We start from the raw sequence: 25170 nt of genomic DNA, 5'->3' as shown, positions 1-25170 counted from the left end.
ACAACAAACTTCTTTAGTTATCCTGCCGTGTATACCCTGCGTGCTGTTGCACTAAACACTCATGTGCTAAATCAGGAAGGTGATGTATAATAATCAAGGTTAACTATAGCAGCGAAGACGACAGTGAAGACAATTAGGAATGCGCGACAGATAAGATGTGTAAATATGCAGTAGAGGAGCGTCGCCTGCTGATATGTGCCCACGAACGCTATTCAGAAGGTCAGCTCTTGTCATCCGTGTGTCCGCTAAGTAATTGTTAGCATCCGACATGCCCACAGTGCGAATGTCCGATCTACAGTTATACTATAGACATGCACAACACACTCAAAAAGAACCTGCCGAGCTCTTGTGTAAAGCCCCACGGTAGCCGTTTGACCGCAAGTATACTGGTTCACAAGGCTAGAATTTGCGCGCGCAGACACACCTCCTGTCCTTTTTCAGTTCTACGACACCGCGACGTTACGCCTCTTCAAACGGACACACGTATCCCAGTCACGCATGACGGAAGGTCACTTGAATGAATGGTTTTTCTGAGAACGGAAGTGGCCGTGAAATCATGAATATATATGTGTAGCTGCACGCTTGGAATCTGTGAACTTACAGACGTAACCTACACTCTAAAATCAAGGAAAAATATGGTGCAGAAACGAGGCCAGATTTCTTCGCAAGGCGTGAAATTGTTGTCGTGGGCTGCACAAGCTACACTTTCATATGACGCTAACAGGCTGCACAACAGCCAAAATAGAGCGTACCCGGTGTTCAATCTTGCCAGGAGCTATCAACGCAGACCAAAAGCCATATTCCGAAGATAAATATGTGAATAAAATAAATAAATAAATAAGGCTTCCGGGGAAGAGGCTGTCATGGGGTCCCCCTGTCTCCTCTTGAGTAAGTCATGGTGCTGTCTCTGGCTGTGGCATCTCCTGCTAGATCGATTGATCGAAGGCAAACAAGGCAGTGATGTCTCTATACCTCCGTGAGTTCTTTCGTAGGGCTCAGTTGCGGTTTATAGGCCTTTGTGCTGCGGTTGCGGGCAAGTCTTCTGTGGCATGCAATAATGACGTCATCTGTTCTGTAGAAGGGGCAGGGAGAAACGTGAGTAAAGTGGAAACGGTCCCGCAAGTCCAGTGTGTCAATATAACGTAAATTTAACTTGACCACTTCAGGTCTAACATACTCGGAGTAAATTGCTATGTTGCTGTACATTGTTTCAGAGGTGGTTTGGTCTTTAATGGGGCTGAACGGATTGCATTGCGATGTTAAATGTAGCGTTTTCAAGGAGTAGGCCGAACAATACAATTTATGCCGTTATAGTTCCGAGGAACTAACGGAGTATTTCGAGGCACCCACAACAATATTTAATTTAGAATGCACACTCGGGGAACATAAAACCTATACAAATTTCAATAAGTGAAACAGCACGACTAAGCGTTCTTCAACGAAGAAGAAACAGGGACCATGTACTCGTGCATCTGCGCCGCGCGCTCTTCGAAGAACAACATCGCCGTAGGTGGAACCAGCCCAGGGTACCAGAATGCGCCCGTTCGCCGTGGTCTTCCTGGCCGCCTCGCTGTGGTCGGCCGCATCCGCCGATGAGCCCCGCGAGTGGTACCAAGGCGACATCAGTCACGTGCCCGACTACCATCTGTTCCCGAGGCAGCCGCTGAATGCGGTAGGCAAGACGCTGCTGTTCACCTGCTCGGCGGCCACCCGGGACGCGGTGCGATTCCGCTGGCGGATCGAGCACCCGGCCAGTTCGAACGTCTCGTTGAGCTCGCGCTCGCGATCCATCTACCTGGAGCGCGGCCGGGGCTTCTACGTTCGCGACTCGCTGCTTCGCCTCTCCTCCGACTCACCCCACGAGGGAGTCGTTCACTGCAAGATCCTCGAGCCTGAGAAGGGCGGCGAGCAGACGCACATGCGCACCAACTACTCGGTGCTCGCTGATCTTGGCGTCGAGTCGTGCTCGCTCCACACCTTCTGCCACCGGGACCGGGCTTCGTGCGCACTGGACGAGACCCAGGGTATGGTGTGCCGTTGTCGGGAGGCGTTTCCGCGCCGCGACCCCTTCCACGGAGTGTGCTTCGCGGGCTCCCGGCTGGGGGACGCGTGCGTCTTCGACCACGAGTGCACGAACAACGACTCGTGGTGCCAGGACGAGGTCTGCACCTGCCGACCCACATTCGTGCGCACCGCGGGCCACTGCCTGCCCACGGCTCGGCTGGGTGAGCCGTGCGCTCAGGCGCGCTGTCCCGGCCGACACGCGCACTGCGGCCGCGGCGTGTGCCTTTGCGACGCCGGCTACAGCGACGTGGACGGCGTCTGCGTGCCCGAAGCTGCCGGGGTGGCCGAACCTCGCACCGCTCGCGCCGGCGAACGCGCATTCACCGCGCTCCGCGTAGACTCCGTGGCGTGGGCTATGCTGGCGGCGTGCTGCGTCCTCCTGGGGCTGGTGGCCCTCTACCACACCATCATCGATAGGCGCCACCGCAAGCTCGTCGCTACGTCAGCAGTGCTAGACGACAGGGATTCTCTGGGACGTTGAGGATGGCACTGGGACGGGTGCTCCCTCGACGTTGGGCTCACCAGACAGGCTTCTGGGCCCGCTCATTTCTGCGGCACCTCGTCTGCTTTAACGAACAGTGTAGGCTGAAGTTTATCCACAGCGCACTGCGTTAATGAAGCGCAGGATTATTTTGAAAGGAATGAACGAATGAATAAATTTGAGAGAAAGTGTCGGCTTTGTCCAGATTCGTCCACTTAAAGGGCTAAGTAAAATTTCATGTCGGTAGAAACTGTGTGCCCAGATCGCGATTCAATTCAGGAAGAATAGAAAGTTCTGTACAAACTATTAACATGTCTTGAAGAAGAAGCATTTAATCTATCTCACGAACTCATTGAATTCACTGCGATAGCGTGCTCAAATGCTTAATTCTTGCGAATAGGTGCATGCCAGGTTTTTTTTTTCGTTTTTTTTTTCTTTGAGGGAGGGTGGGCAGCACTTTTGGGAGGCACCTATGGGATATTGTTAGAAAATGTTCTGCACACATTATTTGGAATGATCTACCCTTACAATTGGTTGCAAACATTTCTTTTTATAGTAATTGCGAGCAATTCGGCAGATTGGGGCTGGTTGGTTTGCAGTTACTAATACCGCATTATCCTCCTCTTCCTTTCTGCCAGTGTTATTTTCAGCGCTGGTATAAGCAATTAGAGACAACTGTGAAATATTCTGATATACTGTCCTGAGCATATTGAAGGCGTGCTCCCTCCCTCTCCTTTGTGGGATGACAAAAAGTAAGCGAGTAATCGTGTGTGGCGTCTGATTTGACGTCTTGAGAGCGTTTTGCTACCGACGAAGGGCGCGCCGCATAGCATAACTCGCTCAACGTTCTTCTTTTCTTTTTTTTTTTTTTTTTTTGGCTTACGCTTTTCATTGCATATCGCAACAACGAGTGGGCAAATAGTTATTTTGCTGCTCTTTTTGGAATATCGGGAAAGTAAGGCATTAAACGTATCTCCAAAATTCAATGCGCTGTTTGCTGCAGTTCCCGCTCTTTTTTTCATCGCGACCGGCTTTGCTGGGAAAAAAATCGGGCAAGGTTTCCAGCCAATTCAAGCGCCCCTGCTGTTGCGCTGCGTACTGTACTTCGCGTCATTTGCTAGCGTACGAATTTGCGTAATGCATTTCTCTTTAATAATTTTTTCGCATTCACCGGTATCACTCATTTTCACAAGGCTTGAAACAATCTTACTCTCACACCTCGAACATACATCACTCAATTTCATAATACGTGCGGGCGTTTCTTTACGGAAACATGTTTCTAAATGAACAGAAAACAGGACTCGCGGCGTTAGGACTGCGAACTATTTCAGCGTTAGTCGCTATTACCGAACCACTTGAATTATATAGTGCAGGTCCCACTTGCAGACTGGTATCATATCAGTAGCTCGCTTAAAACGTCGGATGCAGCCTTCAAGCGCCATACAAGGTCACGTTTGGAACCCAAGGCTTCTCGCTCTCGCGGAAGGCTCTCGTCTAAACATCGTGAGAGTTCAGCGGGAGGTTCAATATAACTAGAAAAATCGTAGGTATACCCTTCATAATAAGGACGCATTCTTGGAGGATCGTGTGTCAAGGTGTATTGACTTCGCGCATTCGCTATATTCGCAGGAGCGCGCGCAGCAATCGGAGAACACGCGTGGTCTCCACTACAGAGGAATAGGGGGGCGGAGCTGGTTACGAGGCACGACGGCGACGACGTCGCGAAACGCAGGAACGGGCGCCAAAGAGCACCGCTCTGAAAGAAAACACGTTTTTTCCTCCATGAGTGTTATCACCCCAACAAAAAAAGCTAGAGATCATCCTTACGTCAATCACTTAACACTCGCCGCCGGAGAGAGCGGCCACCGGCGGCGACCACCGCGCCGCCGTTCGGCCCTGTAGCTCCGCGCGGTCGGAGGGGCTGCTCGCTATACTTTTGGTAAAGACGAGTACCAAACAGTGCCTAAACTTTGCATTTCGAGTTGGTCCTGTGCTCACAGCGAGCCATAGAAAAACGATATCCCATTTCTCCTATTTCTCCAATATTGCATTTTCTCGGCCGCTTCTTTCGGCGGCATTGTACGGACTTCATCCACATGACGGCTCATGTTGCGCTCCGTATAACGGCGCACAACGTAATTGCAAAAAAAAAAAAAGAAAAAAAAAATCTTGAAGCCTCGATTCAAAGGGAACCGAGGATGTTTTGCTTGTTCAAATTACGTTCAGAAACCTTTTCGGAATTTTATAAAATATTTCTGGGTATGATTGATTGCACGCATGACAATATTTAAGGCATTCAGTTGAAGTCCACACCGGTCCTATAGAACTGACACCGCATCACCGTAAGACGCGCAAACCCTTCTGTGGTGAACCATTGTCCACTAGATGCCAGCGTTGTAATCTGCATATTGCTGTTTGTGGTTGAGATATCCGGAATTCGCGCGAAGTATAGATCACGAGATGAGAAGATTGCCACTTATTCGGCTTCGGGTTCAGGACGTGAGTGGGTAAGGACAACCGGCCGCGGCCATTTTTGATCTCTCTCGCGCTCTCGTCACGCGCGCTCGCACCACTCTTGTCTTACAGCGTGCGCCATACGGTATATGCCGTCACAGAGGTAAAGCTTTACCTCATGAAAATACATTATCTGGTGTGCACAGTGGTAGACAATGCGCAGAGGCCGCTGGGAAGAGACGACATGAATTATCATGCGCTGTGTAGTGTGTAATTGCTTATAAATTAACTATTTTTGAGTCTTACACTGGTACTTTTTAGCGACGTTCAGTTGCCGGTTGTCACCTGTCGCAGCGCTGGTAAAGTTTTCGAAAATGCGCCAACTTGCTCAAATGTCTGTTTTGCTGCATTGTCATTTATGGGTCGTTTGCTAGCCCTCGTACTGGCAGCCTTTTGCATCTATCTCCTATACTCAACTTTAAGACTTTGACATTTCAGAGAGCGGCAGAAGGCGAAAATATAATATTTTCAATGTTAAGCACCAAACCCGTACAAAAACGCGCGAACCTGCATGGTTGAAGCAGATATGCACAACAGCCAGCTTACCTCTACATATTAGCCATGACATCCCATATCTGCGCTCCCTTGACGCATATGCGCGTCAAGCTAGCACTGTTTTGCGACGATGCAGTACAGTCAGCGATGTCGAAGCACAAACAAATCAGTAGATGAAGAGAAAGCGATATAGCGATTACAGTGAATCAGCGGAGCAGGGAGAGAAAATAGGAATTGGAAATTGACAGCAGATAATTTTCCTAATTTTTTTATGTTGACTTATAGAAACACGCCTGACGTGTTTCCGCAGTTAGGGGGTAGAGACATATTCGTAATTTTGACCGCTACGGCTGACTTAATAACCCCTCTCGTAATGCCCCTTGTGGCCATATGAGGCACTTATAAATGAATAAATAAATAAATAAATATTCCGAAACGCAGCCTTTCCTACTCTCTAGGGCCAGATGAGGGCCAATGCGAGTATACGACTGCCAGGTATCGAAGTTTTATTTAAAACAGAAATACAGTATACCACGTTTCCATTGCATACTCTATTGTGTGTATGCAATCCCTATGGCTCAATATGGCGTCCTCCGAACGAATTGTTGATTGCCGCCACCTTTCGTGAGCGGCGCCACCTGGCATCCCGAGGAACCTTGAGGTATGATGACGACGATGACATTCGTCTAGTAACTTTACAGAGAGTGGACACTGGGCTATAGGGCCCCAGCCAGAAAAGAACGAAATGAAGAAAGCACACGGAACGTAGGGCGGCTTGAGTTAAGAGCCCTCCGTCGACGGACAGCAGCTATCTAGACAGGGCGCTGGTCGCCCAGCTGCGCGCGTTCCATGGCGGCCAGTTGGCGGCGCCAGCCCGGCGCGCCAGTTTCCGCTAGTTCCCACGTTGTACGTAGGCAAGCTGTAGCTGCGGCCGTCAAGCAACCGACGGGCCTGATGAGCCGCTCCTCTGACGAGCGACCGGCGGCAGCATTCACACGCAGGGCAGGAGGAAGACTTGAGAGTTGGGACGAGGAAGAGTGCCTTCGCTCACTCATTTAATGCAATCCATTACATCCCCCCGTTCGAGCCTCCGACTCATTACGGAACTCTTTTGGGGGGAATCGTTTAATTGAATTTTCCTTCCTCGTTTGATGCGCGCACCATGACGGCAGCGACGTCGTCGTTCGGCTCGCGTATTAAATGCTCACCTCTTTCCTATTTAATTCTTCCGCCGGCTTTCCTGTTTCTTCGAGGGTTTATTTCTCGTTTTCTCAGCGTCTCGCTAGCTTGGAGGAGCCCTTGAGTAGGTGCGTCCTGATCGCGGCAGGACCGTACGCGGGGCCAGTGTGGGCTGCTCTGGTAACAGTTGTTAGAGAAAAGTACGGTTTAATGGAACGGCGCGTCAATTATTTGAAAGTACTCAAAAATTTAAAAACGTAATCGATTCGTCTTGATTACTGTTTAGCATACATTATGAAGGCGAAAGCCTTTATAGGCTCATGAGTGCCGTCCGTCCGTGCGTGTGTGCGCCCGCGAGGAGTGTCACACAGCTTTGCGAGATTTCACGAGATACCGAGGAATTTGTGACGTCATAACCAGGTGACATCATCATGACGTAACATCCGACCATGACGTCACTTCCGGTCATGACCGCTGACTTCACCAAAAGATTTACGCATATACGAAGCTTACCCCGTGCACCGGGCGTCCGATTCAGGCGTCCGTGCTGTTCCTTTCATTTCACACTTCCTCGAATGCCACACCACTCGAACACAGCAACAGAAGCAAACGCAATAAAGCAGCAATCAGCGGCGTTTCAAACAAAGGCTTTCGCTTCATGCACTTTGGTCGTTCAAAGTGCCCCCTATAATTTTTTTATTCAAGCAATGGAGTATGAGGATATTTGTTTCGCTATTCGGAATTCTTTAGGTTTGGTTTGGTTTGTGCAGTTTAACGTCCCAAAGCGACTCAGGCTATGAGAGACGCCGTAGTGGAGGACTCCGGAAATTTTGACCAACAGCAGACGGGCGCCTTGCTTTTCGCCTCCATCGAAAAGCGGCCGCCGAGGCCGGAATTCGATCCCGCATCCTTGGGAACAGTAGTCGAGCGCCGTAGCCACTGCGCCACCCCGGCATTCGCACAACTCTGTAGTTGGGATTTTCGCGCATTCAGTTCTATAGACTTTGTTTTATAGTAAAAAGCTGAACAAGACTTTGTTCAAGTTGCGAACTGGCTTGAGGATCGAATGATGAATGAAATACAACGTGGTGAAGACGGCGATTCAGCTTTATCGCCGCCATGGAAGGTTACAACAACGGTGTTAACGCAACGGCACAGTTCTGTGGGAAATATGGCGCCTTATTCTCCGCAGAACTGGGCCCCTCATTATGCCGTTAAAAGGAGCTTCGCTTGGTGACTGCGGTGTTAGTTGATGTGACAATGTTAAAGGCACATTTCTGCACAAAATCCAGCGTCGGCCTCATGAAAGCACAATAACAAGTATGCTTTCGGCAGCTTGTCAGGTGGCACAGGTGTCACCATGTTGTGTCTCGTTATGGCCGTTTCACATGATGCGACGCGCACGAAAAATTTGGGTCCAGTCGCGTGTCGTTGCGGCGCCAATCGAGCCCTTTCAGATAATTGCGGTGCCTGCGATTTCTGTCGGTGCGACACGAGCGGCATCGGCATAATTTGCGAATAACAAATGTAGAACATGCTTATTGTTTATGTACCGTTTATTGAAATATGAAGTACTGTATAAAAGAAGGGTATATTTAAATTTTCTTTTTAAGTTTTAGCGCGCTTTTCGACATTGCTTCAGCTCGCCCGCATTTTAATATACGCTATAATATACTCTTGCTCCTTGAGCTTCTCGGAAAAATAAAGGAACGCGAAACAGTTGATAGAAGCAAGAACTCGCGAGTCCGATGAGGTGGATAGTCAAGCGGTTGTGATCGGCGGCGCCTTCTCTCTTGGAGCAATGTTTCCTCCTAACGAAGAGAAACGCCGCAATGAATGCACCCACTTCGAAACATTGGTGGATGCTCAACCGAAAACAGGAACCGGAGTTACCCGGTCATAAGTTCATACCGAACACGGCAGCAACGCCTCCAAACCGAGTGAAAATGACCTCTGATGCAGTTTAGACAATTTTCGCTATGTTGTTTCCTGTGATGTCACACCTTAGAATGCTATTGCCCGACGGCCGCTTCGTTCGCGACGGTCGCTGCGACGGTCGCTGCGACTGTGCATGCGGCGCGCGACCAACTCGTTGGAAGGGTTGGAAGTCTGCCGCTGTGCGGCTGAAATCGCACTCCGCTGCGGAAAGAATCGCATAATTTGAGACAGCCGTTACGATGTTACATGACATGACCGAATTGGCAGGAGCGTGACAAGCTCCTTTGAAAGGAGAATCGAGCCCGTGGAACCGTTGGATCTTGACTCAGACACGCTGGCTCGAAGCCGCGCGTGGCACATTCGTATACGGCTTGGTTAAAGCGGGGTTTTCTCTCTCTGCCAGGTGGTCATTCACATGATGTAGTAGCTTATGACGTATATGCTAATGAGTTAATTAAGAGAATAGTGGTTAAGCGAGTGGCAACGCGCATGTACACGAACGAAGATCGTCAAAGGGAGCCCTATGAGAGCCATTAGCGCTGTCCATAATTGTAGCCATTGCAGCATTAAAAGCAAAACTTATAATCTTCCCCCGAAGTCGTCCCCCCCCCCCCCCCCCCTCTTTTTTTTTGTTGCGAAAGCTACTCTATATGCTAGTCTGCGGCGCTTTTAGGATAAGCGTCGCTATGTCTCTGCTACGCTAAACCTCTGTAGTGGCTGAACATATAATAGTTGTTTCAGTGAAACAGGTTTGCGGAAGCAACTGGTGACAAGAATGACCTATGCTTGCTTTGGCCGTTCGGTATATCGTTCATATAGCCCCAGAAAGCTGTGTCGGCATCCTTCGAGCCCTGCGCTTAAGGAAAATTGAGTCGTTGCTAAAAGAGACGACCTCATATGCGGCGTGGGACACTGCACATGTCAGTGGAGGTTTGTGAAACACTGAAGCTGAGAAAAAATTCACGCAAGTGCAGTGAGGTGATTGAGTATCTGTTCTTGAAGGATATGACACCGGCGAAGCCCGGCAGGAAATACAATAAAAACTGGTGGATTGGGAGGAGGGCGTTACAAGTCGCTTTTAAGGGTATGAATGGCGCCCGGCTGCAGCATGTACTCGTGCGGATCCTCGTTCGTGTATACATGCACGTATTCTCTCTTTTAATCTTATAGCCCCTTGTTTTTGTGCCTTTATATTTCACATTCATTAGCATGCGTGCAGTCGTAAGCCACCCAGCTATGTGAAATAACAACAGAAATATAGATACCTATAAAGCCCCGCTTTAACCAAACCACGCTGATGTGCCTGTATGGACTGGGAGTACGTAGTGTGTCTTATGCTACTCCTCGCCCAAAAGTGCTGGCAGGTTCAATTCCCATCTCCGCCTCCTATCTTGCTAAAGCCGTGTCCGTGGCTTCTCGCTCGCAATGCTGGCAACGCCCAATTTTCTGAAGAGCGGGGCCTTTAGCCCCATACCGCGTTGAAAAAAAAAGACGTACTGATGGCGCCTCAGCTCGGTTAAGCCTGGGTATGCGTAGCGAAAGCTACCAAACGGATTGTTCGCAAAGTCCGACTCGAACATTATTCTCGTTGCCGATGCACTAGCTGCAAACTGTATGGTTCGGCACTTCTTTCTGGTGTCTTCCGAATCTTCTTGCTCAATTTCATCGGCTTTTCTTCTTCTTCTCTTCCCTCTTTTCTCTTCCCTTATTCATATTCTTCCCTTCTTCTCTGACTCGGAATAACTAGTTGTCATATGGTTACGGCGCATGCGCTATAGTTACTAGGGAGTTTTAGAATAGGGGGATCCAAGGCTTGTAAGCCTTGAATCCCCCTACACTATTTTCACTATTTCCTTCTAGGCCCCATGGGGTATCCAAGAAAATAGTGTGCCGCGGCTCAAAGTGCTAGTCGAGCAGGCGGGCTTACGTTCGTCGATTGCAGCGCCCCGACGGTAAACCATGAAAGAGCATTTAAATATTGTCACGATGTTGGTGACAGGGCTAGCTTAACAGAGCCGGTACAGGTGGAATTCCACGGTCCGAGTCCTAGGTATACGTCCTGCGAGTGCGGAGCCGATTCACTTCAACGTCTTTCGAAGACGTGATGTTCTTCGCAGAATCGTTTACACAGCACCTTAAGCGCCTGCGGTCAGTACACTCGAAGCCCTTCGATCCGCTAACTTGACACTTAAGCCACAGAAATTCCACTTTGGCTACCGAGGACTTAAATTCCACGGTCCGAGTCCTAGGTACGTCCTGCGAGTATATAAAAAAGCCAACAACCTATTTTGTTCTTTAAAATGTGCAATTAGTGTACAAAACTATATTAATACTACCAGTTATATAAACCGTTTTCATCAGAAAAGACGAAATCTGCCAAGTCAATCCAGGCTGAGCCGGGAAACCTGATTTGAACATTCCGCTATTTAGAGCACTATACTTCCGCGCTCTTCGACGTCTCGTCCCCATAGCAACCAAGCGAGGCGAACTTGCTAAGCCTAACAGCTCGGTAAATCCGGAAGCAATCAGAAAATATAGAGCGTTCTATCGCTAAAATTTGGTGGTGCGGACCATCATGAGACATATCACAAGCTTCGTTGGCCTTTCGTTTGCCGAGAACGCGTGACACCATGAAGCGGTAACGACGAATGTGTGCCGAGGCGAGCGGCTTGGTCGGACGTCGCCATGTTGCCGTAACCCGAGCGACCCAACGACGGCTTGGGGCGAACGATGTAGGGGCCGGCCCAAGCGTTAACCCCAGACCCCATGCGCATGTGCACTTCGACGCCTCAAGCTCCTTGGGGAAGAGGTGAGGGGGGGGGGGGGGGGGGGGGGCAAGCCATGTGGCCCCCTATTCTAACGCTATCTAGTAGACAGTTTTAGTTTCAGTGGCCAGTGCGCATGCGCAGAACGTGAAGGGTCCGCGTGAGTTTCGCGGATGTACATGAGATTCGGATTTTCACGTTTAGGTCCTCGCGTTGCTGGCGTACTCGTAGCGTTGACAACATGGCGGCGCCCAGAGCACCCGCTTCACAGCGATAACAGCTTTTTCGCTAATTCCTCGACGCGATATCGTGTTCTAAATTGTTGTATTCGCCTTCAATGTTCCCAACTCTTACCCTTACATAAAGGTTCAATCGATAAATCGCTTTTGCTTTCCAGATAGAAGGGCGATTTGGCAGCTGTTAAGCCTGACGAAGTAGTTTTTGCTGTTGCCATAGCAAGAATCTCGCGAGACTGGCTTGGCTTGGACTCATCTTGTATTAGAATGGCTATACTGAAGCTGGATCAATGGCTTGCTTTTGACTCGTCTTGTATTAGAGTGGCTGCAACAGCGTCTGTATTTGTTAATAGATGGCGCTAGGAACGACGTGCGGCGTGCGTCGCGAATGTGTAACTAAAGGGTTTCAAACGACATGCGCGTCGGGTACGTTGACTTCTCACGTGAACGCTTCACGTACGTCTCCTGTGCGCGCACTGGCGTGTGGCAAGGGACCCACTGCGCGTGCTCAGAAATCGTCCGCTATACCGGCATGGGTACGTTCCCGCTCTGCTAAATGTCTCTACTGTGACCTCTGCCTTTCCTTAAAAAAAAAAGAAAAAAAAAAAAGAAAACTAGCGCGTGTGTATACAAACGAGCCGGAAAACAATTGCACAAGTGGCTATCCAGCGGTTCTACTTTTTTTCCTGACCGGGCACTTTGCCACGCGAGACCGTTTCCAGCCGCGCATACTTGTGCCTTCCGGTTTGCCGCAAAACGTACACGTCACACACTAACGGTAGACAGAGTGTCCGCAAACGACAGCAAAAATGGAGTTTGGCACGTTGACAGCTAGCCGGAGTGTCGGCGTCCATTCGGCGAGGGCTGCTGCCGTGTTCATGACCTTCTGTTCTTTCCTGTCTTGGTTTATTTTGTCATGCCGTACAGCCTAGCCCTCGAACCTCGCTAAAAAAGCGCGGACGTGTCGGAGAGCCCCCAGAATGAAAGCACCGGCGAGTTCCAAGTTCTTCGTTGTCGGCGTGCCACCCGCTTTTGTACCTTTTCCTTCGCCTCCTCAAGGATCCCGCTCCCGTTTCTCATTGGTTTGGGACAGGACAGGGGGCGCAGTCTGAGCGATTGCTGCCTTTTTCCCGCTCACTCTTGTTAAGCCCGACATATTTATTCATGCTATTCATATGTGTACCCCGTGTGCCGCTCGCGATTCTGACTGAACGCCCGCGCGTATGCGTCAAAGCGCGCTCAGCGGCGGCAGCACTTGCGACTGGGCGGAAGGAAGGAGAGAGAGGGAGGAGAAGGCGATGCTCCGCGCTGATGAGGGCACCGCGGCGGCATAACGATGAGGGAGCCCCCGTACGAGACGCGGCAGGCAGCAAGCAATTCGTCTCGATGACACGGAAGCGCTCCTGAAAGCTGGGATACGCGTTCTGGGCAACAATTCCGACCACGGACCTCACCAGCCGGCGCGCGTTGTTTCGATGCGGAGGTCTCCATCATCGGTTCTGGTCACTCCATCTAAGCTGGGCAGCGCGGCGGCGACCTACTTTGTTTTGAAATCTGCTGCAACGGTTCGATACTTCTTGGCCAATATCCTCGGCAGTGCGCGGCCATTGGAACCATGAGGCGAGGGGGCGAGGGTGGTTTGGAAGGAGGAACAAGCTACCTTTGCTGGGTTTTCAGGATCAATGCCGAGGGCTCCGGCGTATTAGGTGCACGCGCGTGTGGTTACTTTGTTAGTTTGCGAGTCCTACATACACGGTTGACCGTGTGGATGGAAACCGGGCGTAGGCGATTCTTCGCCCTGACAGACGCGGGCTCTTCCATAGTCAATTCGGTGTTTGACTCGAAAGGTTATACCGCGCGGCGCAACTGTATTACGCGTGAAGACATTGCTTTATTTCTTTTTGTCGAAGTTCATGTTTGCGATCCCTGTATGACGTGCATAGTCAGGAGCGGCTGTTACGCCACCAGGAACGGTGGGGGATCAAAACAAGGAGCAGTCGGGGGCAAGGAGGGGTCAAGAAAACGAGTTGATCATTTTTACGTCGAGTACGTCAGCTAGCGCCAAATTGTCGGTACATGTACCGCTGCAGCTTTCAGAAAGATGGACTGTCCTCGAACTTTCGAGCGTTTCCAAAAGTAGGTCTTAGGTTCGCGCTAGGATCTTCTCCGCGCCACTGTGGGGCCACTGGTTTAGCTTATCAGGAGCGGGAACTGATTACGTTTGCTGCTTCAATTTCACTCGTTCTTATTCAAAGTGTGGCTCGCGAAACGGCAAATGGATCTCCGCCAGAAGTTTCGGTAACTTGCTTGTTTTCTACTGTTAGGGCAGTGCTCTAAATTGTGGTGTAAAAATTTGCTACTGCAGTTTTCGTGCAGCGGCTTACAGGCTGCAGCAGCATCGGTCGTAATGTGGAAATGTCTAAACAACCAACCATTGGAAATATATTTGGCAGAAATCGTGTGCACCAACGTGATTCACTGTGAAGAGCCGTAATTGAAGCGAAATGAACCAAGCATGTGTACTGTACAAGCTCTGGGGTTATTAAGTTCGTTTGTTGGAAATCGGGGTCCCTGAAAGAAAGGAATAAATAAATAAATAAATAAATAAATAAATAAATAAATAAATAAATAAATAAATAAATAAATAAATAAATAAATAAATAAATAAATAAATAAATAAATAAAAACAAGCAAGTCAGGAGGAAGATCAAATTGCACTTTGTTGCGCGGTGTATTTCTGAAACTATTTTTGGAAACAGATATGAATAACCTTTTTTCTGCTAATTCGAACACTGGATACATGTCGACCAGGCGTAGGCACCTGTGAGCGCCACAACAGATACAGGACGTTGAGCTCCGGAAAGCAGCTCAGCGGGGATAGCTTTCAAAACAAATCTGGCATGCAGTGTGGCGGCGTGCCTGGTGTACCGGTTGTTCCTACGCTCATCCACGAGCGCGCGCGCGCAAAAACCGCAAAAAAGAATCCTTGCGCCAGGGCCTCCCACCGTGCTGGGATAATCCGCGCGGTCACACGGAGTGTGAATAGAGAAGGAATTCCTGTCGGCGCGGGCCCCTCTTGAACCACATGTTGAACCTGCTGTAGAGCGCGGCCTCCGACGTTTCCCCCAACGTAAACGGGCGGAGGATGCCACACGCCAACTATAGCTGTTCTGCTCGCGTCCTGGATCCGCAGTGCCATGCTTACCTGCTAAATGTTCAGCGGGCGTTCATGAGAAGAACTATCGTGTTTTTTTGTTGTTTTTTTTTCTTCTTAAGACCATCTGTGGTTCTTCCATCGTTGCAAACTCAGACACGCCATAAACCCTATATTTAGCAGAGCCGGATGCCTGTGCGGCAAATGCGTTTACGCGTTGCAGTATTGCCATCCTTGTCAAGCACCGTAGGCAAAGTATTTACCGTGCGGCTTGCTAAGACTTCATTGTCAAAGTTACGCAAGGTCACGGATACGCAATCTCCGAGGAGCATGTTAACCTACACACACTTTAATTCATCGATCTAGTTACACCTTATAGACCTGTAATGCTCATCTGTAGGGCGTACAGAAATCGCGGAAGCATCCACACATGCAATTTGGGTAGGCAGAGCGTGTCAGTAACGGGCATCCTTGCTGTGAAGCCACTGAGCAGCGACGATTCCGTTGTGCTGAATTTTCTTCTCCTTTCTTTTTTTTCTTCCCATTTTGGAGAATGCTAACGGCATTCATTGCGGTGCTCCTTCTTGCGGTGTTCGCAAATTTGGCAAACAGTAGTATTTCTTCCCACTTTGAATACGTGTGCATTTTCTGAAACTATTCAAAGCGGCGCTTCACAAGTAAGTTGGGACTTCCTCTCCGGTTGACGGACCAGGCTCCTCGCAAATGCTTGCCTTTGCGGGGAGCATGAAAAAAAAAAAAAAAAAAAAAAATGATAGGAAAGGAAACAGTGGCTGCATTCCGTATTGCTTCATTGTGCCCGAGGAATTCTTCCTGCGCACCCGTCTAGCCTTTGTGAGACCGGCGGCACTTTGCACCCCACCCCCTGTCCTTTGATCGTCTCCCTTTTTCGGCGGGGGAAGGTTTTCCTGGACCAGCCGGCTGGGGGGGCGGTCCTTTGCTAAGGGCCGCAAGCTGTTGAAAAATATGCAGGTTGCCTCGGGCGTGGACAAGAAGCTGCGCAACTAGTGTTTCAGGCGCTGCAGTGACTTGAAGGGCTCCTGGAATATAAAAAAAAAAAAAAAAATAAAAAAAAAATAAATGGACGCACTGTATACTTGCGTAATCGAAATCGTCTTCGAAGGCCAGATTGGTCAACAGACGTCTGAAGCCCACTGTTGCGTTTCAGATGCAGCGGCTGATTCGTATTACAAGTTGCACGGTGCCAAAGGTTTCGCCGCCCATGTTCGTAATTTTGTAATAAAAAGCGTACAGTTTGCGAAGCACTCTGCCGCGCCTGAATGACCCGTAAAAACCTACACGCAAAACCCGTACGTGAGAGGTTATTAACGCTCTCAGCTGGCTTGCAGCGCAGAAATTCGCAAACAAAGATCGTGCTCAGCACACGAAATTGGAGACTAGAAGCAGGACATTTTGCATGAAGCTTCTCAAATAGCCGCACAGGTGCACTCTGTGAAGTGCGCCAATGTAGTGAACGTTTACGCTTCGAATGAGTGCTGGGGAGACTTGCAGCTCATGCTGAAAAATCTCGGCACTGTTTGCAATCTGCCATAGTCTTGTTTCTATACATATTTTAGCTGTAGCGTTTGAATCACTCTGACGAACGAAAGAACAAGAAACAGATTTAATAAGGAAGTAGCACCGACACTAGGACACGCCGGTCTTTCTGGAAGTCAGCTACCGTTACAGCATTCGCAAGGTAGCTTCGTAGCCGCGTCATCGATATTGCTAGATTTTTGAACAAAGGCTTTGAGCGCACGAGATTCTCTAACGTCTCCATGTTTACTAATTTGTATACGTTGTCGCTAACGAGTTTGCGAAGATCTTTAGTGAAGACGGACTGACAGTAAACGGTGGTCCAAGTACGTTCCCATGCGCCGGTCTGCAGAGGAATTAGGTTTTGAGTGGACGCCGTTCTCCGGCGCTGTTCGGCCGACCCTTCCGGCGGCGGAGGCGGCTCGAAAACAACACAAAAGGCGGCAAGAAGACCGTCGGCCCCTTGGACCCCCTGGCGGCCGGCTGGGGGAGCGGTGCCCCCCCTCGCCCGCAGAGAGAAGGGCCCCGCCGACCGGTATCCCTTCCCCGACAGCAGCCGATGCATGCCGGCGCCATTGTGGCCGGCAACCGAGAGCAACGGCAGCCACCGACCGTGCTGCGTGCCGGCTGCGCTCCTGCCAGACCGCGCCAGCCATGTAGAGGCAGTTAGTTCCGCGGACGCCTAAAGTGCAGCCCAAACTCGGTCTTCGCCTGCTCCATTCGCGAAGTCGCGTTCCTCTTCGACGTGCCGCCAGCGAGAAGAAGGCCCCCCGCACCGACAGGTTCAATTCCGCCTGCCCCCGAGATTTTCGCTGCTCTCCGGGGGCAACCAACTCGGAGGCCCCGCCGAGAGACGACGCCTCCAGGTTCTCGTCGGCCGTTGACGGACGCTGTCGGTGCTGCATCGCGGCCAGTGCGTGTGTGTGTGCTTCCTCTCCCGTGCACGACTTCGACCACTAAGCGCGCACTTGTATTGCTACAGTTGTGCCCAGAGGGTTCGGCGGTGTGCAGTGTCATCCGTCGCTCGGTAGGACCGGTGTTTTTTTGCTCCCTCCGCGCTCTCTGACTGGATAATCTTGCGCAGTCCCTCATAAGCGACATCGCCGTCGTGTTGCGTCGTCGTCGACCGCAGCCGTGGATTGCAGCTCCTCGTCGGCCCGTCTCTGCGCTGTGTTCAGTGTGCGTTCCCCGTGTCGAACCCCGGAATACGTGCCGCGCTCGCCGGTGAGCGCGCCGCGACGAGGCCTGATTGTATTTTCTCTCTTGTGGAGCAGCAACAGGTGCGCCTAAACGGCGGCTTCGGCGTCGTCGCCTCCCGCTCCTCGAGCGTGTCTTTCGGTGTGCGCGCTTTGTCGCTGTCGTCACGGTATCTCGATGAGAGAGTCTGTTGGTCCTGTGAGCTGGGCCGCCGCCGTGATTCGCGTTTTCCACGAGGGAGAAGTGTGACAAGAATCGCGATTGACTGAAGTCTGCGTAGTCGCCGACACTCCGGGATTTCCGTATAGAAGCCCGGCCGCCGGAAAATCCGGGGGACTTCATGCCCCAGCCATGAATGTCCTCAACAGGCTTCTCGGTGCAGCCGCTGGGAAGCAAAAGTAAGTGCACAGTGTTTGTTTCTCAGGGCATTGAATGACCTCAGTTAAGATAATTAAGGGGTATCACAGAATCTTTTGTTCAGTGTGCGTTCTCTTGCACATGCATATTTGTGCAACTCATAGACGTGCACCGTATCAGAATATCCCGCATAAAAGCTCGCGAATTGTCTCCCTGACAGGCGCCGCACTCGGCGCATTCCTTTGGAGAGAGTGTTGGGTTAATTGACGGCGACGTTGTGCCGTGCGTGTTGGATTGAGGCCTGATACGCGTTGATGGGCCACCATCAATGATTGTGCTACCGATTGATCATACGAATGCGTATGCCGTGTCGTTTGTAATGTGCGACTGTCGCCTAACCCAGTTCCCCCCCGATAAGCTATCAATTCTGAATGCCGACTTGGTACGAGGCTCGCAGGGAATGACAATTACTCCAAGCTCAATGCCACCGCTGGAACACGCCTCATGAAGCCGTTTCCAGGTCACGCAGCTCCTCGGTGCGGTCTTGGCGGGGTACTCTGTCAGTAAAGCGCTGCTGCAGAGTAACTGACTCATTCAGGCACGCATGCTTTCGATCTAAACGTTTGCTCAGGGAACAATAGTGATTACCTTCCGCGAGTAACTTTTCCCGTCAAAAACAATGGGAAGTTGGATGCGATCATAGCTAAAAAATTATAATCAATGAAGACCAAGAATGATGCCGGTTCTTTGTTGCGCTATTTTCACATTCGTTTTTTTGGGGCATCATCTTTTCCTGCCTCAATATGTCTGCTTTTTTTCGTGCACGACAAAAGTAAGGGCCCCATCAATGTCCAAAGTGGCTTGAAGTAATAGGGTGTGCTACCGGGAATCTATCAATTAGTTCCGGCGTACATTTATTATAGGGCCACGGTTCGCCATCTTCTGCGGTGAAATTGTTGCCTTGGTGACAATTTCTTTTTTTTCCTTGCTTTTCAGTGACATATGTTTCCCTGGTTTTCTAAAAGGCCGAGTTATTTAGCGGTAATTTCGAGTCAGTGTTCAGCTCCATCCTTCAGTGAGTTACGTGCGTTGTGGAATGAGAGACTGAGGATGACAATAGGGCAGATGAGAATAATCGTGGTGTCTTGCAGTGAAGATTGCGCAGAAACTCGTAACAGGTATAGAAATACATTCATGTGGCATTATTGATCTTGCCCGCCTAAAGCGGACCTAAAATAAACTTGCGTATCGGGTAATGGCGCAATTTAAATACGGCACGCCTTCCTACTTGCCGCTATACGCGGAAGTAAGTAAATCCCATTCTGATTTCACCCTGATAACTCCCGTACCATCGAAGGTAATCAGCGTAGCGCGCGTTGGACAGTGTACTCAGTATCAACCTCTCAGCCTTGTATATGGCTCGCCACTGTGTTGGTGTGCATGTATGTTCGCAGTACGGAAGCCCTCGAGAGAAGACAGAGTGCCGACCTGGAATTGGGGCGCACCGTTTCCGACGACCCCCTGCTCATGATTTGATAGTTAACTTCCGTTTGTGGTCCCATCAGTCAGCTTTTTTTTTTTTTTCTTTTTTACTTCCGCGGCACTATTTCGCCGCTTGCCTTTGAGAGCAATTTACACCAACGAATGCACCCTCGAGAGAGTTGACGTCACACCTCATCGACATGCGTCGGTGCAACTAATTTCTTCATGGTCGGGCAGGGTCAGTTTTCGTGAGAGCTCATAGTCTCATTACGGCCGGAATGACCGCACAGCTTCACCACAGCACACGCAGCTCCGCAACAATAACTACAACAAAATAATAATAGTAATAAAAATAATTATCTTGATTGGCCACACCTCTAAGATAATTCTTCGAAACGAAATACTAATTGAGAAAATTGACTGAAGCCAACTGGTGCGTTTAACAGCGAGTGTGTCAAAGATAATTCCGCCTAAAGTTCCCCACTTCGAATTAGAAACTATAGGTCTGTTGTCACGATGGGACCGCATGACTTTCTGTGCGAGCTGTCAGTATTACAAGGAAAATACACAACTTCATAAAATGATCAGAAGCGCAGCGAGACAATATCCTACCACACCGGTCTGTCTCATCGACGAGCTACGCGTGCAAGACTCACTGTTGACGTTTAACGGTACTTGCACCTCCTGAAGATGCTGCAGACATCAGTTGTTTTCGAGGTATTGCCAATTTCTTATTTTAGTCAACATAAAAGGGGCTCGCGATGAGAGCGATAGGCAAAAGAAGTCCATTACTCCCCCCCCCCCCCCCCCCCCCTTTGCTACAGTGTTTAGTTTAGCCAAATGAAAGGGGAATTAAAACACAAGCATCATGACGATGATAAAAAATATTTATTAGCTCAAAAGGAAGTCCTTTGTGTTTGGAGGGAACCTCAGTCCAGGACTCGTATGTCTTTTGCTCTCACCTGGGCCTCTTGCAAAATGCAATGATGATCTGAGAAAGGTGTTCTGGATAACATTCGGAGAACTGATATCACTAGTGTTAAATAACCACTTATGTATAACGTCTTCAACGACCTGAATGTTTTAATTCACCTTCATACTAAGATGGGTGAGTCGCAACAAAATGTTGGAACAACTTCCTTATATGAAGGGGCATAAAAGACGTCATCATCATGAGCCGGACTATAACCCACTGCTGGGCGAAGGCCTCTCCCATATTCGTCCAATTAATTCGGTCCTGTGCTAGCTGCATCTAATTGACCCCTGCGAACGTCTTAACCTCATCCGCCCACCTAACTTTCTGTCACCCCCTTCTACGCTCCAATCCAATTTGTTGCTCTAAGCGACCATCCGTTGTTTTGTCTACGCACTACATGCCCTGTGTACTCACCTATGGGGGATGAAACGTGGAGGCTAACGAAAAGGTTTCTACTTATGTTGAGGACAACCCAGAGAGCTATGGAACGAAAAATGGTAGGTGTAACGTTAAGAGATAGCAAGCGTGCAGAGTGGGTGAGAGAAATAACTCGAGTTAATGACATTCTAGCGGGAATCAAGAATAAGAAATGGGCAAAAAATAGAAGACATACTGAGATATTAGTCTACATTCCGTCAATGTTCTCCTGCGCTCTGTCTACCTCTTGTGCACAATTTGGTTGCGATTCTCACTGTGATGTTAGCTTCTCAGTGTTTCCGTTACATTTTCGTATTATTTTCGCCGACTGCGCATCTTCAATTTAATTCTGACCGCTCTTGATGAGCCATGCGCTCACCTGCGTGCGACTGACACGCCGACGCACGCGACAACGAACGCGACGTGTCCAGCTGCTGCTACGTGCCGTAGCTGCTGCGTGTCTCGGCCGCCGCTCGGGGCCCGCGCGCGTGCTGCTGCTGGCGTCGCATCTCCTCCTCCCCCCTTCGCAGCGTAACTACCGGCAGTGCCTCACATTTTTACATAATGTTTTTCCTGGTATGAGCCGGGCCGGCGCATAATTTTCCGTGATCCCGAAAGGCGGCTGCCGCGTCTGGCTGCTCCTCTCCTCCGGCGTATCTGATTGCGCCGGCTGGGCAGCTCACATGATCGCCCGACCGACCGAAAGAGCCGTGTTCCCAGTAGGATAAAGAAAACAGGAGCGGGGGCACTGCGGAACCTGCCGCAGCTTCTTTCATTCTCCTCGTGTATGCATGGCTGAGTTTATATACGTCTAGAGCAGACACTGCTTGCCGGCGGCTTATTAAGGTTCCGTCGCCCTGAGAGTGCTCTGACCGCTGGATTGTGTTCCCTCGGTAACCACGCATTCCTCCTAACCCATCGGGAGCAGCCTCCAAGCGCCGATCGCGCAAACCATGCGTGCAATACCGCAGGTATGGTTAACAGCGGAATTCGACCCAATGTATGCACACCAGGTCACTGTGAAGGAATTCGATGAACGAAGCCCTAGACTTCCCGATACTGTTTGGGTTGTGTCACGTGTGGAGGCCAAGGGCATGCATGTGCAGACACGGATGAGGGCGCTCACTTAAGGCCTAAAGAAGAAACTTTGTTACCCGCTGAGGTGGCCCCATTGTTATCGCAATTAGCCGCTGCTAAACATGCTGCCGTGCGTTCGATTTCCAGCGTATACGTGCGCGTGTAGATGGGAGCGGAGTGCGGAAGTAGACGTGGCACTGAGGCTTCGTTGTATTAAGCAAATTTCAGGCTTTCGAAACTTCTACTGGGCATACGTCACTGTGTGTGCGCCTCACAGTTTTGTGTTGGTTTTGTAGCACCGAAAGCCATCATTGTTTTCATTCTTTCTTCCTTGCTTTATTATTATTATTATTATTATTATTATTATCATTATTATTATTATTATTATTATTATTATTATTATTATTATTATTATTATTATTATTATTATTATTATTATTATTATTATTATTATTATTATTATTATTTGTAAACCCAGCACACAAAATTGCGCGCCAAGTTGAAGATGTAAACAATTACACAAACTTCCATTACTACGACTGTATGTGTAGCGGTGACTAGGCGTTTCACGAAAGCGGACTAACCCCATTCGCACTGCGTCTCTACGCTCGTTTGTACTACTTTAAAGACACAATGGAATCCGCCGTTTAGAAAGAAACAAAAACAGAGTATTCGACGCGCTTGCGGAAGTGTCACGTTGGGTCTCCGGTGAACCGTTCATCGAATAGCGCAGGCAAGGGGTGACCTTCACCGAGCGCAAAAGCCGGAAAGGAGGGTGCACAGATATTGTATGTTACTATGCCGCGCGCGCAACGCCCATGCAACCGCGGCGTGGTGTCAAATGCGCTGTTTGGCCGATGACGCTGTGCGCTGACCGGCGCTGTGCTTATCAAGAGGTGGAATCGTGGCGGCGAAACCTAACCGCCTCGTCGTATATCGTCGTCCCGGAATGAAAACTATGCGGCGCGTTCAGCGTGTTATTGCCATTGTGCCGAAAGACTGCGGTGGCTGTTGGAAGCACCAAGGAAAGGATATTTTGATTCATTGGTATGTAAACAGGTTGATGCCGGAGCAAGACTTACTGGCGTCATAATAAGGGTCCAAAGTCGATGAAATGTACTTGTAGCAGCGGGCTGGAGACTGGGGGTGTGCTCTTCACGGTGGCTACGAAAGTGGGGCGCTGGAATCGATACCTCTGGGAAGGGCCAGAACGTTGGAGATCAGTGGAAAGCTGTAAAGAGTGGCCAGAAGCAAGTACCTTTGTCTTTATACCTTTGACAAAGGCGGTCCAGAAGTTCTGCGTTTTCCGAAAACTGAAAAAAAAAAAAAAAAAAAAAAGAAGAAAAGTGCTAATTGCCATGTGCCTTTCAGTTTGCGGAGCTTTAGGAAACAGAATGCTAACAACATGCACACAGCTGTTCAGTATCCCCGTTATAATGGCTGCTACAAAAAAAAAAAAAAGCATTTCTATTCTCTGCCATTGGTTGTTCAAGTAGTATCATATATGAGCTGACCAGAAGAAGGTGATGACTGAAGAATGACTGACTGCATTATACCGCTCCATGCTGCCAGAATAAGTCGGATGAAACTATAGCGACCTCCACACGAGGTCAAGTCGCAAATTTTGTCGTGTGAAAGTTCAAAAAGTCTAAAACCCTTAAATTATCGCTAAAAGTTGCACATTTAATCGCAATGCTCGCTTTGTCAGTATTTGTATACTTTGGCTTGTACATTTTGTGCACCTCGAGTAATATACCTCTGAGTGATTGGCTTGTCATTCTGTTATATATCCATGATACGAATCCCTCCCCGCATGAATGGTCTCGCGTCTGTTTCAGTGCGAAAGCACTCATATGCACGCCTGAGCCGGACAATAACTGTCTTTTGCCTGACTGCTGATTCTGATTGGCTCTCCAGATAGTGACGTCACAGCTTACGTGTCCTGGCGCGGGCAATTCAAACAGTGCAGCATGCATGACCACCTTGAAATTTTAATACTTCGCCATTTTTTACTTCGCACCGCCAAACCCAGCCAAAGATGTCTCTTGCATCTGCGAAGCTCGGGCGAAAAACATGCCATTGGAGCGGAGCGAATTTGAACCTAGGAATTTCTCGTAAGAAGCGAGAAATTCGACGTAGCAATCGCGGCATCCCTTCCGCGTGCTTAACTGCTGCTCTTCTTGTTGTTGTTCTAATCCTCTTCACTGATTCGACGCACTGTCGTACTGTGCACTGCGCGTCTTCATCAGCTTCCATCTGCGCGCAAAAGCCTTCGTTCGTCCTATATACTCGGTTTAAGTGGGTTAAAACCCTGCCATTTTTTCCCCCTCTCTATTTCCCCGCCTTGTCTTTCATATTGTATACTTTTTCCACCATACAACAGCCTCTCTGTCGAGGTTAGCTCTATTCTAAATAAACAATAAATAAATTAATTTCAAACTGCAGTTAGGGGGGAACATTAAGATTTCGGCGAGGTTAAGGAATTGGCACATAGCAGTCTGTATTCTGGAAGATATAAGTTTCCGTTATCTTGTTGTGGCTTGCAGAAAAAAAAAAAGAAATAAAAAGCTGAAGAAACCCACAAGGACGAGAACGTGTAAAGTGTGTTACGACCAAGCATCCGCATTTGCGCGCTCTATTGTTCGCCTGTGGGCATGGATAAGTGCTGTGAATATGTGGTGATGGTCCAATGGCTCTAAGTGAGCCTGTTTCCAGGAATCCTGTTTTGTAAGCCTGTTTTGCTTTGTGGACAACCTGCAAATGCCAAATTGACCCTGTCAAGAGAACGTCTGGAAAAACACAAAGAAACGTCCCCCTGCGGGAAAATGCAGGAAGTGCTTTCTTTCTTTTGTTCACCCTTCCAGTCGAGAAGCCCTATCGTCCAGTGAGGAATGCCTACTTTCCAAAGGAGACGACAGAGTGACATGTCCGCTGACGTGCAGGACAAGAAAGGAGCATGACGCATACAGCCATTAAGTGATTTCCCAGGAATGCAGGAAAGATTTGCAATTGTCGAAAACGGACAATGCTGGGAGCGGATGCGGCGCCCACGTGCACTTGGGTTTCTGAGAAGTAAACCCACTTGTCAGAACCAGCCTGTGGTTTCTTTGCTGAAGAATAGAAATGTACCTCCTCTCCTCGCCGTTCCCAAGCTTTTCCCGCCAACAAGTGATCACGCCCAACGAATTAATGCCGGACCAGTCAGTGCTTCAGACCATCAGTGCAGTGATGTGTTCGATTGGATGCCGATACCTGAGGGGCGTGCCCTGGATTTGGTTGGTCAG

At 49.4% G+C, this 25170-nt stretch overlaps 2 protein-coding genes across 3 annotated transcripts in view; both read left to right on the top strand.

The window, feature by feature from the left end:
* Nucleotides 1-25170, top strand: part of Shrm (shroom) — a 483537-nt gene that overhangs the window by 93788 nt on the left and 364579 nt on the right. Inside the window, exon 1 of one of the 2 annotated variants that reach the window (XM_084602016.1) lies at nt 17037-17975. The exons of the other annotated variant lie outside the window; for it this stretch is intronic. Within the exon in view, the coding sequence (XP_084458142.1) occupies nt 17929-17975 (47 nt within the window). The 5' untranslated portion in view covers nt 17037-17928. Of the gene's footprint in view, nt 1-17036; nt 17976-25170 lie in introns of those variants that run through there. 2 annotated transcript variants of the gene reach the window in all.
* LOC146191504 (uncharacterized) lies at nt 1535-2545 on the top strand. The gene has a single exon (XM_084599718.1). It carries the CDS (start codon nt 1535-1537, stop codon nt 2543-2545), a length of 1011 nt encoding a protein of 336 aa, XP_084455844.1.

Source organism: Amblyomma maculatum, chromosome 4 (genome assembly GCF_055883805.1).
Source record: "Amblyomma maculatum isolate TAMU_Amacu chromosome 4, ASM5588380v1, whole genome shotgun sequence".
NCBI classification, from domain to species: Eukaryota; Metazoa; Arthropoda; class Arachnida; order Ixodida; family Ixodidae; genus Amblyomma; species Amblyomma maculatum.
The sequence above is the reverse complement of the archived record's forward strand: the minus strand, read 5'-3'. Positions and strand labels throughout refer to the sequence as shown.

Coding starts and splice junctions, on each gene's coding strand:
- LOC146191504 (XM_084599718.1), top strand. CDS start 1,535: ATGCGCCCGTTCGCCGTGGTCTTCCTGGCCGCCTCGCTGTGGTCGGCC.